This window comes from Mangifera indica, chromosome 7, assembly GCF_011075055.1.
Source record: "Mangifera indica cultivar Alphonso chromosome 7, CATAS_Mindica_2.1, whole genome shotgun sequence".
Taxonomy (NCBI): Eukaryota; Viridiplantae; Streptophyta; class Magnoliopsida; order Sapindales; family Anacardiaceae; genus Mangifera; species Mangifera indica.
In genome coordinates, this window is record NC_058143.1 from 8117220 (window position 1) to 8132755 (window position 15536).

Consider the following 15536-nt stretch of genomic DNA (forward strand, 5'->3'; position numbering starts at 1 on the left):
CAAAATTCAACCTGCAAATTTCAACAAAACTCAAAAAAAAATTTAGATACCATCACTCAATAATTTAACACAGGTTATACTGTCATAATACTCAACAAATTATACAACAACATGATTGCAAAGCATCTTTACCAATTTTAGTCTTGATTAATTCGATTGTTTGCAATCAACACATAAAATTAATCAAAACAAACCAAGAGGTATATATTTTCATAAAAATATGCTAAACGGTGGCTCTGATACGACTGTAGGGTTTTCAGGGCGTCGTAACCATCAGTGCAGTGATATTAAAAATTTTAAAATTAAAGAATCTCAAAAACCCTAGCCCAAATACCTATTTTAGAACATATATTCATACATATACAAAACACTCATAGGGTGTTTTAAGTTTATACCTATACCGGTGGCTTTTTAAAATTTTCATGTGGCTTAAGATTGAAAATTTGAGGTGGCATCATAGTATTCACATGAAACACAAACACGTAAGAGGCAATTAAGGAAGAAGGCTGCTAGGGCTTCTTTTTGGATTAAATGTGTTCATGGGAAAAAGGAAAGAAAACAGAAAACCTGCAGCTAGGGTTTTCATTGTGTATGTGTTGTTATATTATTTTAATTCTAACGAACACTTTAAACAAGTGCAAGTGTTTAAGTGTAGCAAAGATTTCATCCAAACCCAACACCCTTAATACATATGCACGACTAGCATGTAAACATGCACAACTGATATGTTTCTTAACTTGCACGGGTAGCATACAAATGTGTTACCCAACAAGTTTTCAAACTTGGCATGACAAGACAAATATTTTTTTAGTCCTGCCACCTTTTTATTTAATTATAGCCTTGCATGGCTAGATAAGGTTTTGTTCAGTCATGTTATATGTTTATTTTATTGTATAGTGCCACCTAACACCATGCATACCAAGTTTGACTTAGTCAAAGTATGGTCAATCAGGTTCTCTCATTCTTTAAATACTAAGATTATTATCAAATAATTCTCGCCTCTTAGTTTGAATAAACCTCTATATGTGTGTGACCTATAAGCTCTTTATTAATCAGTAGTACTAGGTCTAGCTACCTCAAGAGCGCTTGTCCTCTAGTTTTATAAAGCAAAAACTACTAACAAAGATACTTATATTCTCTTTATGAGTCATGTGCACTTACAAACACTACTACTTTCGGGAAGAGATCTTTTTACTTAATGAACCTATTGTTCATTTGTTAGGTTGCACCTAAATAACTTCAATTCCATAATCATTTTTTATATTCTATCAAATTTAATGATTAATTGTCTTTATTTATAGAGTGTAGTTCCTTCAAACTTTTCAATCAAAACTATACTTATGACATATGCAATTGAGTATTACTAGTACTCGTATACTAGAGTACTATTCATGAAATGAGTCAATATATCACACGAAATGAGTCTTGCTTTTTATATGCATGATATGCATCCACATCTTATTTTTGTAAGACATTATTATGCATTTTAAATGTCACACGTTGGAGTTATCTCTATTCAATTTTTTTCTTATTCAAATAAGCTTTTATGTCTTAGAATGTTATGGTTAACTAGATCACATAGACATATATCAAACACAACTCAATCAACATAATCAAATACACATCAATTGTTGCAATTACATATTAAAATTTAAGATATCTCACACAAGACATAAAATCGAAAGTTTACTATGTTCCTAATCATCTTCTATGACATAAATGCTTAACATTTTAAAATTCAATCTAATTGTGTTAATATTAATTCTGGATGAGAATTTCACTAAATTCTATCAATCTCAAAATTCTTATATTTAACAAGATATATTGATAGAGTCATCATAGAAGCCTCGAGCCATCAATGAGATTTGCTACATATTTCAGTTGGGCCAATTACGAGGAGTAGAGTTAAAAAGATATAACAGGCCTTAGTATTAGTTCGAAAGTTTACTATGTTCCTAATAATGTTCTATGACACAAATGCTTAACATTTTAAAATTCAATTTAATTACGTTAATATTAATTCTGGATGAGAATTTTACTAAATTCTATCAATCTCAAAATTCTCATATTTAACAAGATATATTGATAGAGTCATCATAGAAGTATTGAGCCATCAAAGAGATTTGCTACACATTCTGGTTGGGCCAATTACAATGAGTAGAGCTAAGAAGATGCAACAGACCTTAATTCGGCTCGTGGAGGGCTTAGAGAATAAAACCAACTCACTCAAGGACGATTAGATGCTTGAAGGAGCTAATAGAGAGATCAACTTAATTCAGACCCAAACCTATGCACAGACAAACTTTGAATGACCATAACTTTTGATTCAGAAGGAGTTACGGGGCCTATAATATATTAACACGAAGCTCGTTTTGAGCTCTATAACAACAACTACTTTGCTAGTTGCACCCAGTTTGGAGGTATGAATAAAAATTGTTTCAGTGTGTATTACACAGTTTTTATTTTACCAAATTTAAGATTTTCGGTTTTTATAATTTTGATCTTGTTTGTGATCGGGCTAGACTTTATTGAGCCTAATTGTCATATTTTCTTTTAATTTAATTAGTGTTTTGGGTAGTTAATTAAGTAATAGGCTTGGAAAGTTTGGAAGTCCATGGGGTCATGGGTAGTTTAAGATTAAGTTGGCATTGTATTACAAAAACTAAAATTTTCACGATGAATACATCTTTTAGCCGAGTTTTGCACAGCTTCACTTACTATTGAAACTATCGATCCTTTGAACTTATCAAACTTTGTCTTGTGGCATTCACCGTTATGATTCCAAGGTTCGTTTGATTTCATATCGATTCAAGTCAAAGGTTATTTAGTAACGAAATCGATTTAGTCATGGAAAAAATATCTTCTTGGGCATTGGGTTTTGTGTAAAATTGTCAAGGTTTGCATCATATATGATACAACAAATGCATCATTTATTATAACTACGAGTATTTCATCAACCTGTATTGATTTCAAAGTCACTTTATCTATGATAAAGTCTCTATGAAATTTGTAACAAGTCAAATACCTTGTATTTCATTAATTTGGGAATAATATTAAAGCGATAGATATTTATATCATACATTACTAATCTTCGCTCTTTAGCAAGCTATAATATATTCACTCAATCCCTAGAGTTTTCAAATTCTTGACTTAAACAAGATCATTAATTATGGGGCTAATAATCATGTATGAATATTATTAGACTATATATTATCTTTTTTCCAACCGAAAGAGTATGATTGATTATATATAACCTCAACATGCACCATTAGACCCATAGATAATCAAATCATATGCACAATGTGATGGTCCTTAGTCAACAAATTTGTATGAAGTAAAAACATGTATTTTGAAACACTAATATGTGTTTTTAGAGTCAGAATGAAGTATTGCATGTCTTTAAGTGCTGTAAGACCCATGGAACACATTCCACATACAAAGCCAAGCTCTACACAACTACTACGATCCAAAAATAGTTTTCATATGCCAGAAAACATTGTTCACTCGTCTTCATAAGCCAAAATAATGTCCTATAGGCCTTCACACACCGAACCGACATCGTACACACCTTTACGCATCAAAATAGAGTTTGCACATGTATTCATGCACCTAGATTGAGTCACATGTGCTGCTACATGTCGAAAATAGATTCTTATGTGCATCCATGCACTCGTACACATCGGTCAATAGTGACGGTCAACCTTTCATCATTGACTGGTCAATTGCGTTAACCTACTCAAGCTAACCTGGTTGATTATGCGAGTTGACTAGTTGAGCAACAGGTTTTGACCAACTCGTTGATCAACAGGTCAAGCAATTAGGTTTTTCCAATCCGATTTCAATCCAAATTTGTGATAAACCCTAAAAATTTAGGTAATTTAATTGGCTGACTTTCGATGATTTTCCTACCATAGGACCATAGGACTTTTTTAGCCCACTAATTGGACATTCTTCTCAGACCAACAACAAGCTCCAACGTTGTTGGATTCTGACAATACGACAGCTTGAAGAACATGTCACGGGTTATAGTTTTTGGCTCGATTTTCATTGACTCTGATAATAATTCGACTCAATTTTAATTTCAATGCATGCAATACAATTCCAAACAATCATCTAACATGTTTCTCGTTACCAATTTCATGAAATTTTAGTTGAATTTAATTCATTCCCAAAATTCAAATGTAAACTTAGTTTCAATCACAAATTGAAATTTCATATTATAATAATCACTTAATGCAAAATTTAATTCACATAAAACATAGGATGTTCGAAACTTAAGCTCTAATATCAATGTTAGAAACAATTAAACATGTCAAATTGCATTATGTAAATTACAGTGAACATAAATTTGTGCACCCAGCTTTAAGTTTGTGACGAAGCCCATTCGAATACAGTGCGAGATGTTGACATGAGTTATTTTCACAACTCCATTTGCCCATATATTACATTCCTTTTGGGAGACTTGATCTGTCTGTGTAATTTTGGTTTTATGTGTAGAGAAAAAGAAGTGTAAAAACTCTTTTGTAAAAATTGCGTTCATCTTTTTTTGAGGAAAGACAGTTTTAGATTTTAAATAAAAGTCTAATTGCCAGATAACTTCTACGCCAATTGCCTTTGGTAGTTAAAATAAATCGGATCGAGTTGGCCTATTATGGATGGACCTAGAGCTAATAATAATGAATTGAACAAGGAAACTTTCATCCACAGGCATTCCCATGGCCCTCAACCTTGCTACTAAATTTGCCATTTTATTCACATGCTTGTGCATAGTACAAGAACCATCAAACTTCATATTGGTAAGTATACACATTAATGTTGCAAAAGGAGACTTGTTTACAGATTCAAATTAAGAAGCCTTTTATAACAACTCTATGTATTTCTTAAGATTATCAATGTCAACAATAATCAACTTAATATTGCTAGCCATTGTCATCCACATGAATTTAAAAGTTAATCTGTTTAATCTTTCTTAAGTTTTATGAAAAGATTTCTCTTCAACTGTACTAGCCTCAGTGAGTTCAGTAAGTTTTTCATAAAGAAGAGACTAGTCCAAGTCTAACGCTCCTAAGTTAAATTCAACCTATTCTTTCTATATATTAAAATTTATCCCCATTGAATTTCACGATAGATAAAACTCGAAATGAGTCGAACTGAATTTAAATCGAGTTCGAACTTAACTTTTACGAGCTCAAACACGAACTTAAGCTCTATTATATACAAATCGATATAAGCTTGACTTAAATCCAATCCTAGACAGAGTGCTTTTTTGAGCAAATACTCAATTTACTTTTAACCTCTAAAACCAATTAAAAGACTAAACAAACTGTGCTAGGCAATCACAACAAATTAGATGCATACAGTAATCGAAAAATGCCAAAAGAAAAAAAAAATTCAACAGTATAATACTAATGTCAAAAACTCAATATCAGTAGATCATCCAAGTATCCAGCAGCAGCACTTTGATTGTCCTTTAGTTGTTCACATCAATTTAATAACAATACACTTTAATAATACTCCAAGCAAGCACCTTGATTATTTTTTACAATCAAAGTAATCTTCTCATTTGCCAACAAAGAATGAATAGAGAATTGCAAAAGCAAAAACAAAAATAAAAAATAATATTCATTGACTCTATCATATAACAGACCCGCGTACACGAACATACTGTCAAATGCCCACACCACAAAATCCAATATCAAGTAATTCATGAAATGAATAATTGGAAGTTTTATAACCAGAGTTTTCATACCACACGTAAATTTATTTTATTAAAATTAGCACAAATAATTTATTACAATAATATCTAATACTGTAATTCAAAAAATTTATAAAAATGTATACATATAATGATACAAAATATTTTGTATGTCTTAATATTATAAATGAACCACATTAGTAAAAATATTTTTACAGTTTTACCATTTTACTTAGAGTAATGTTATGCGTATCAAGTACCTAAATAATATAATTATATATTATTTTATTTTAAATTTTAAATTATTTAATTATTTAATAATACACTCAAAAAAATGCATATTATTTCATTGTAATTAATGACACCTACAAAACCTCTTCTAATTAATTTAATGTATCAACTCATATACTGAGGAATTTGACCGATGGGCCATGTGTTACAGAAGGGGTGGGCAAGTTTGGAATTACATTTTAGAATATTTATAAATTAATTTATTAATATTTATATTTAAAATGAGATTTTATCGATCTTTGATTTCGATTAACCCAATTTATTTTGTAGTGCTCTCTTGTTAGATATTTTTTTGAATGATTTTGTATTAAAATATAATGGAAAGTAAAACTTTAAGGGAAAACCTCAGCTTTTCTACCATTAAAAATTAATAGTTGATAACCAAATTAACATTTTTAAGACAAAGAGTGTATTAGATATTTTACCTTTCTGTGTATAAATACATTATCTTATTTTAATTATTTTTTTTTCATACATTATCTCAATTTCGCTCTATTTCTTATCCTACAATTATATCCTTAAGATGGGTGGTGAAATAAAAATAAAAAATAAAAAATAAGAGAAAAGACCAATAATTGATGACTCTACTAGCTCTACGTACGAGAAATAAGAAAAAGGAAAAAAAAAAAAAAAAAAAAGAAAATACAAGAAAGAGTCTCTCTACCATTTATTAAGCGGGCAATCTGATTTTAGACTAGTCCTATATTTATTCCTTGTCTTCTCTCCTCCCGGTGACCCCCTTCGCTTCCTTTTCTACTGGGGTCGCCACAATTTCACACATCAATCAATTTCGTCTTCACCAATTTTCAAACATGTCTGAATTCGCCAGCACAGATCCTGAAGGAATTGATGGAGTTCGTATGACCTGGAACCTCTGGCCTCGTACCAAAGTTGAAGCCTCCAAGTGCGTCATCCCACTCGCCGCTTGTTTCTCTCCGATCCGTTTTCATCCTGACATTCCTTCTCTCCCTTATGCTCCTTTACGTTGCAAGACTTGTGCTGCTGCTCTCAATGCTTTCTCGCGCGTTGATTTCACTGCCAAGATCTGGATCTGCCCTTTCTGTTACCAACGCAATCATTTTCCTCCTTATTATGCTGCGATTTCCGAAACTAATCTTCCCTGTGAACTCTACCCTCAATTCACCACCGTTCAATACACCCTTCCCGACAATCTTAATTCTTCCAATCTTGCTCCCCTATTGTCTCCTGTTTTTGTCTTCGTTCTTGACACTTGTATGATCGAGGAGGAGTTCGACTTTGTCAAATCGGCCTTGAAACAAGCCATCGGTTTGTTGCCTGATAACGCCATGGTTGGCTTCGTCTCCTTTGGAACGCAAGCGCACGTGCATGAGTTGGGTTTTTCTGAATTGTCCAAAGTGTATGTTTTCAGGGGCAATAAAGAAATTTCTAAAGAGCAGGTCTTGGAACAATTAGGGCTTTCTTCTTCTGGAAGACGAGCCGCCGGAGGATTTCAAAAAGGCGCCCCTAATGTTTTCCCCAATTCGGGGGTTACGCGCTTCTTGTTGCCCGCTTCTGAATGTGAATACACGCTTAATTTGGTTTGTTTTCTTTTCTTTTCTTTTCTTTTTCTGATCATGTGTGAATTTATGAATTCTACTAATTGTGCTTATTATTGGTTCTGGTAAACTGTAGTTATTGGATGAATTGCAACCGGATCAATGGCCGGTGCAACCGCGTACCCGAGCATCACGGTGTACTGGTGTGGCACTTAGTGTGGCGGCGGGGCTACTTGGAGCTTGTTTGCCGGGTATTGGGGCTAGAATTATTGCTTTGGTGGGAGGTCCTTGTACAGAAGGTCCTGGCACGGTAAGCCTTAAGCTTTTTTATTTTATTTTCTATTCATATATATATATATGTATGTATATATGTATGTATGTATGCATGTGTGTATATATATATATCTTGATGTTGGAATGCTCATGGATACTGCGCTATGCTTTGTTAACAATTAAATAAAGTAATAATGGAATGTCTTCTTAATTGTCCTGAACTTAGGTCATTATTTGCAATTAACACATTGATATGTTATGAACACATTGAAATTGCTCAAGGGTACCCATGTTCTTAATTCTTCCTTGGATTAGCAAGCTAGTCAGCCAAGACTTTTTCACATGAGAGAGGGAGTTCATGCTATTCGAACCCTGAACTTCTATAGGAGGAGCCTTTCGCTTTACCATTCAAGCTAACTCAATCATATACTCGTGTTGTTTAAATTATTAGAAGAATGTCACTGGAACTAATTTGAAGAGGGGATAAAATTATGTGGAGTGCTCACAGCAGCAACAGTGATTTTAGATTCCTTTTATTTTATGCTGCTTAAGCTCTGACATGTCAATGAACCCAAGATGTTTATTTAGATCTTGAAAGGGCCTCCTTTTTTCCTTTTTTAATAGAAGCAGAAAGGTTTAGGTCTTCAGGATATAGAATTCTTATACAATTTTTTATTTGAAAACATTGGTGTGAAGAAAGATTAAGAAAATGCATTTGGTTGAAATGATTTGAAAATTAGTTTGTGGATAAAATTTTTTAAAACTACTGTGAAAATAAAAAACAAAATTCATTCTTTTTCTTCTTCTGTTGTGTTGTAAACTTTGAAGTTTTTTTTCTTACCATATCAAGCATGTTTTTGAATTTTTACCTTTTGGAATACAATTTGAGTTTTTGGACTATATCTTATGCTTACAAAATTATATTTGGATAACAAGTCAAATGTTTTTTTTTTTTTTTTTTTTTAATTTTTAGATTTAGAATACAAGGGTATCCCCACTGAGCCAATAATTTGCAAAATTTTTGGGATGAGTGAACTGTTGAAATGCTCAATTGCTCTTTTTACTCCATTCTTTGTAACTAATTTTATGCACTATACTATTCCATGAAGTTATTTATTAGCATAATGGAGATCATTTGCCATTACTCATTCTATTTCTTCCATCTCTATCTTCTGTGCTGTAATAATTTGTGATAAAAATTTATTTGAATGGTTTGCCAATAATTAAAAGCAGTGGTGAGATGTGGATATGTGTACAATAAATCTATCAAATCTAGAATTGCTGTTGGTTACACTTGTTTGTCCAAAAAAGAAAAAAATATTAGAATTCTGTGGAAGTTAATTCTATCTTAATGTTGCAGATTGTATCAAAAGATTTATCAGAACCTGTGCGTTCACATAAAGATCTTGACAAGGATGCTGCTCCATATTTTAAGAAAGCAGTTAAATTTTATGATAATTTTGCAAAGCAGTTGGTTAGTCAAGGTCATGTCTTAGACCTTTTTGCTTCTGCACTTGATCAGGTATGTGTTTTTCGGCCTTTAAGTTATAATTGACATCCAAACAGATTAGCTTTTTCTTACATCTTGTTTTGAATGGTTCTTTTTGACATTTGAATTTATATTTTTTTAATGTGTACTGCAATCTATACAATTACTTTTTATGTTGTTATGTGTCTCACTTCTTGATGTATAGTGTTAACTGTATTATATTGTTTTGAAAAAATTGTATGCATTGGACTTTCCTCAGTCATAACCTATTCTCTGTTTAGGATTTTAATATAAAGAAGGGATAGAGTAAAATTTATAAAATTATCATATATGTGACATTGCAAACCATTGGAAACATCCAAATATCTAGGTCCCAGTGGGAAGTAAAATAACTTATTTATAAATCTATAAGATTTTTTTCAGTTGTAAGCAAATGACTCACACAAAACGAAAAAAAATTGAAAATTATTTGACATTATACTTGACAATGGGATAACTTGAGAAACTGGAAGTATTTGTAGATGACAGTTATTTGCTTGCTTGCTGTAGTTTTGCATGAAGCATGTATGGTCATTGTTGGAGTTAAAAAATCTCGGATTTTTTTCGCCTAATGAAGTTTTTTGTCAAACTTAATTATAATTTATCTTAATTGCATGCTGCATACTAGTCACAGGTACACAAAGCGACACTTTTGTTCTTTAGAAGAAACTTGTTTCAATAGTTATGTTCTTTATATTTCTATATTTATGAATGAAAAGTAGTGTTTTATGAATAATTAATAGTTATTGTTTATACATTGGAGACTGTATTGTTATGTTGTGACTTTTGCCTGTTGTGATCTTCTAGGTTGGGGTTGCAGAAATGAAAGTCGCAGTTGAAAGGACTGGTGGGCTTGTTGTTCTATCTGAAAGTTTTGGTCATTCTGTATTTAAAGACTCTTTCAAGCGAGTTTTTGAAGATGGAGAACAGTCTCTTGGCCTCAGTTTTAAGTGAGTTATTCTCCTATTTATATAAATTATTGCCACCTTATTATTATGTACCCAGCAGGAAACACGTATAAGTGCAATAGTTTTTTCCTTCTTCATTTGGTTTATCCTGTGAATATCCACAGAACCTTTTTTTTTTTGCCGGGGGTGGGGAGGGGTGGTGTTGGTTTTGTGGGGAAAGAAATGCTATGCTGACTTACCTTTTCTTCTCCTTCAGTGGCACGCTTGAGATCATTTGTTCTAAGGATGTCAAGATTCAGGGGATCATCGGACCTTGCACATCTTTGGAGAAGGTTGGAACATATTCAAGCCTATTTTTTGGGGAGTTAACTTAGTTGACACTGTTTGCTTTCTGTTTTTACATATATATGGACTCAATTGAAGTTTCTTTCCTTGAGGTTCGGTACTGATTTATTCAAGGTTTGCAGAAAGGACCTAATGTTGCTGATACTGTTGTGGGAGAGGGCAATACTACTGCTTGGAAAATGTGTGGCCTTGACAAAAGTACTTGCTTAACTGCCTTTTTTGATCTTTCATCAAGTGAGCGGTCAAATACTCCAGGAACTATAAATCCACAGTTGTATTTACAGTTTCTTACAAGGTATGCTAGACAATCTTTTTAATAATATCATTTTCTCTGATTTTTAACTAATGCTTCTTTGTCAAATTTGAGTTTGATTTTGTATTTTGATGTCAAATTGTAGTTATCAAAACCCTGAAGGTAAATCAATGCTCCGAGTCACAACCATAACTAGACAATGGGTAGACAGCGCAGTTAGCTCAGAGGTTATTTCATTTGGTCTTATCTGTTGTCAAGATTTTGATTATTAAATAACTAAAGTAATTTTTTTAAACATTCAATAGATTGATGAAGCTTGTATCTTTCTTTTGGAATTTCTCATTCACTTGGATTTTTTTTTTACTGTTTGGAATGATGGAGATCCATTATCATTGTAGTCCTAAAATTTTTTGGAAATCAGTGCTTTTAACAGTAGAAAGAAATTAAGGGAAAAATATTTATATTTAATGTCTTAGAAATAAGAAATTTTTTTCCTAAAGTTCCCAATTGGATATTGATATTGTTTTTGGCTAATGAAGTAAAATTTTCATAATGACTACTCTATTTGGCTATGCATAACTTTAGTAAGTTGTTCACTGTTAAAGTAGAGTTTTACGCTTGTTTGACATGGCTTACATCTGGATACAAAGCTTCTAGTATAGTTCTTTTATTTTGGACTTGTGGTAAGCTGAGAGGTATGAGAAAGAATTTATTCTGGAACCTTTTAGTTTTCCCTGTAGTGAAAGGTAAACATAATATGTGATTGTGCAGGGTGGGTGTTGAAATTTTTGCTGTGGTAATGATGCTACTTTGACATTTTGTTTGGAATGAGAGTTCCTTTGTAGATATTTATCTAATTCTTTTTCAATTTGATGATCATAAAATTGCAATTGCAGCCATTCAGATGGCTAAGTGGTTGTTCTAATAAGAAGACCTATTTGTGTGTGAGGTGGTGGAGATGGATAAGTCACAATTTTTATGGTGTGATCGGTACAATTGCAATGCTGAAATGGTTGATTCTTTCCTGTTTTAATGCTTTGTAGCTAGATTCGTGGTATTGTGTTTGTAGCCTTTTTGTCCTTGCCTATGATTGGTGGAGTTTTTGACTAGCTGGATATTTGGAAGGGACAATTTGCATAATTTGCAGTTGTGTAGTTTGAAGAGATATCCTGTCATGTTTCTTATATAATCTGTGGCTGGAGGGATGATTTTTTAGATATTTAATGCATCAAGCCTTTGTGTGGCAAAATATATGGATGTTAGGTGTGCTGAGGTTCTATATTTGGTTTATGACACTGAAACAATTTTCAAAATCTCTGATACAATCTAAAACTTGATTAGATTTTTCAATTTTCTTAATATACCTTATAATGCTCTTATGCATGTAATGTTTCATGGGAGCTAACTGCTATTAAGAGGGACCTTAACCAAGTATATAAGCCCATTAACTGTGGACCCAAAGATAGTTTTGCTTTATCTAAGCGGCTAAGTTTTTATGCATATGTTAGGAACCCTCAATTTCTTCATGATGCTGATGGGGAAAAATTATTATTGCAGGAACTTGTACAAGGCTTTGATCAAGAGACTGCTGCTGTGGTAATGGCAAGATTAACTTCCTTAAAAATGGAGATAGAGGTATATAACCTTGCCCCTTCTTTTGTCTGTTTATTTACTTTTTCATTCAAACATAAATGCACCCAAAGCTTTGCAGGATAGATTAATTTCTAGAAAGTTCATTTATGTAAAACTGGAATGCTCAATTTTGATGAGGCCTAGATGAGATGTGTCATCATTTTTTAAGCATGCATAAGTTTAAAAGAGATGAGTTAAATTATTTGAGCTTAAATTTTTGGCTGAGTATTAAAGATTCTCTATTAAAATGAAAAGTATACAAGAATGGACAAATTGTCTACACAAACAGGACAAGCTGTCCCTAATACCTAGAGTTCAAACTATACAAAACAAAAACTCAGTGCCTGATCCAATAATTTCAAAGCTAAAAACAAAATTCTGTACAAAAATCTTCCCTTTCTAGGTAATTGAAGCTTTCCAATCCTGTCGGATATACAAAAATGAAAGTCATGGAATTTTGAAGTAGTAGATGCCCAAGGAGGAGCCCAAAATTTACTTTATTCCACATGTACCAAATCTCTTCCCCACTTGTGTCCTCAAAAGTTCTCTTGTTTTCTTTTATACCAAATAACTTAAAACATTGCATAACTGCATAATTCCTGTAACACAATTGCTTTTTGTTATGCCTCCCAAAGCAACATGTCTCTCTGACAAAAAGCCTAAGAGCAACGAGGAACTGCCCAAATAATATTAAACTCCATAGGCAGTTTGTTCCACTTTTCGCATATGATGCACCAGTTCGGGGATAAAGAATTGGATTTCCATTTATTGAGGAACTTTTTATATATAAATTATTGATAGTAATCCAATTGTTTTTTTTTTACCAAATCCTTTCGATTTTACAAAATTTAAAGTTAATCTATGATCTGCACTGCACAACTGCTTAATGTGCTAATTTAATTGACTTTTGAGAAGAAGATAAAAAGCTAGAAAACACTTAATTGCATTTTCTATTTGTTGATTTTATTAACTGTAATTTACTTTTAGTCTCCTATTATTTAGCTGCCACCTAATTATGTATTTTTATATAACCAGGAGGGGTTTGATGCCACTCGGTGGCTGGATCGGTCACTCATTCGTATATGTACAAAGTTTGGTGACTATCGTAAGGATGATCCATCATCCTTCACTTTAAACCCGAGTTTTTCCTTGTTCCCTCAGTTTATGTTTAATCTGCGACGGTCTCAGTTTGTACAGGTAATATGATTTGCAATTTTTTTTGTTCCTTTATCTCTCTTATAGTTGATTGAGTTTAATGGTATATCTCATTGTGAGACAGGTTTTTAACAACAGTCCCGATGAAACTGCCTATTTTCGCATGCTATTAAACCGGGAAAATATTACAAATGCTGCTGTCATGATCCAGCCATCATTAATATCTTATTCATTCAATTCACTACCCCAACCAGCTTTGTTGGATGTGGCATCCATTGCAGCCGATCGTATTCTCTTGCTGGATTCATATTTTAGTGTTGTCATATTCCATGGGATGACAATAGCACAATGGCGTAGCATGGGTTACCAAAATCAGCCAGAACATCAGGTTTGTACTCTTGTTCAGTTGTTGGAGTTTGACTTGAGATGGAGCAATGTATATATAAGTATTGGTTACTTGATTTTAGGAGATGCAAGATGTCTGTTCGCATGTTATCATGAAATATTCTAATCTGATGACTTGGATGCCACTAACTCTAGCCACTAACTCTAGCAGGATTGATGTTAAGGCTGAATGAACAAAATGATTTTGACCAGACTGTTTTCATTGACTTTTAATTGAACTTCTCTCTGTTCATAATCTTCTTGTCACCATTTACAAATTAGAAAATTAGTTTTGAAAGCTACTAAGTAACAGCCAAATTTGTTCTAATTATAAGACAGTGAAATCCTTATAGCAAGATAATGTCATCTGAAAGGAATTGTTTAAACTATGTTCAGCTAAAGGTAACGCCTGCATCAATATCCTTAAGCTTATGATTCAAAGTGATCTTTATAGTAATGTAATGAACTGTGCAGTGGGCTAAAACACTATTTTCTAGGACTAGTTTAGATTCACGTAGCACTTTGTCATTTGATTTTATTGTTCTATATTTCAGGCATTTGCACAACTGTTGCGAGCTCCTCATGATGAAGCTCAACTTATCATTCAGGATCGCTTTCCTGTTCCTAGGTTGGTGGTCTGTGATCAACATGGATCCCAGGTCTGTATATGTGTTTCTAATCTGTGTTGTGATATTTCCCATAGAATCATAAATTTCTTACATTGTTGTTGTATGTAGTACTTATCTTGTAATTCTTGCTGAATGACATGGTGAATAGGCAAGGTTCTTATTGGCAAAGTTGAACCCATCAGCTACATATAACAATCCAAATGAGATTGCTGCTGGGTCGGATGTGATATTCACTGATGATGTGAGCCTTCAAGTCTTCATTGAGCATCTTCAGAGGCTAGCTGTGCAATCTTGAGACAAGAAATTAGTTAGGGGTTTTGGATTTCTTAGTGAGTTCTGTATCCCGTCTTTTTTTACTGATGTTCCATAAAGATGTTTTCTTTTTCCCCTTTCTTTCCATTACTGTTAAAATGAGAGAACAGGCGGCCCCACATTCCTTGAAAAATAACGAGATCACATATCATTCTTTGGGGGTATTTGCTTGCTTGGAAGAATAAGTTGAGTAGAATTCTGAGTTGATTGGGGAAGGAGGGAAATGTAAGTTAGAGAGTGTGGAAGATGTTTGGATAGAGTTTTTGGTCAGAGATGGTGTTTGTGTAATCTGAATTTTAAGTTATGTACTCAATGGTTAAAAAGTTAAAGGAGCCAAGTTGTTTAGTTTGATTGCTGCATAAAACAAACAGTTATATACTGCCCAAGAGGCTTATTCCCACCCAAGGTTTAATAACTAGCTCAATTTGATGCCAGATGTGATCTGAAGCAATGCCGAATCTTCCACCAACTATTTGGTCATTTGGTCTTGTTTTGTCTTCCAGATCCAGAGTGTTTGATGAATTTGCTTAAAGTAACATAATAATATTTGGGTTTAATTACTTACTAAGCATCAAATCAAAGTGATTCATGTTACGGGTGTTGTGTTATGTTGC

The 15536-nt window shown here is 32.9% G+C and overlaps 1 protein-coding gene across 1 annotated transcript; it reads left to right on the forward strand.

Annotated features, from left to right (window-relative positions):
* The first annotated feature begins 6662 nt into the window (after nucleotides 1-6662).
* Nucleotides 6663-15267, forward strand: LOC123221009 (protein transport protein SEC23-like). The gene is made up of 12 exons (XM_044643667.1): nucleotides 6663-7545; nucleotides 7640-7813; nucleotides 9137-9298; nucleotides 10112-10254; nucleotides 10469-10544; nucleotides 10680-10852; nucleotides 10956-11037; nucleotides 12368-12445; nucleotides 13478-13639; nucleotides 13722-13985; nucleotides 14536-14640; nucleotides 14759-15267. Exons 1-12 carry the CDS (start codon nucleotides 6799-6801, stop codon nucleotides 14903-14905), a joined length of 2313 nt encoding a protein of 770 aa, XP_044499602.1. The 5' UTR covers nucleotides 6663-6798; the 3' UTR covers nucleotides 14906-15267.
* Nucleotides 15268-15536: the final 269 nt, after the last annotated feature.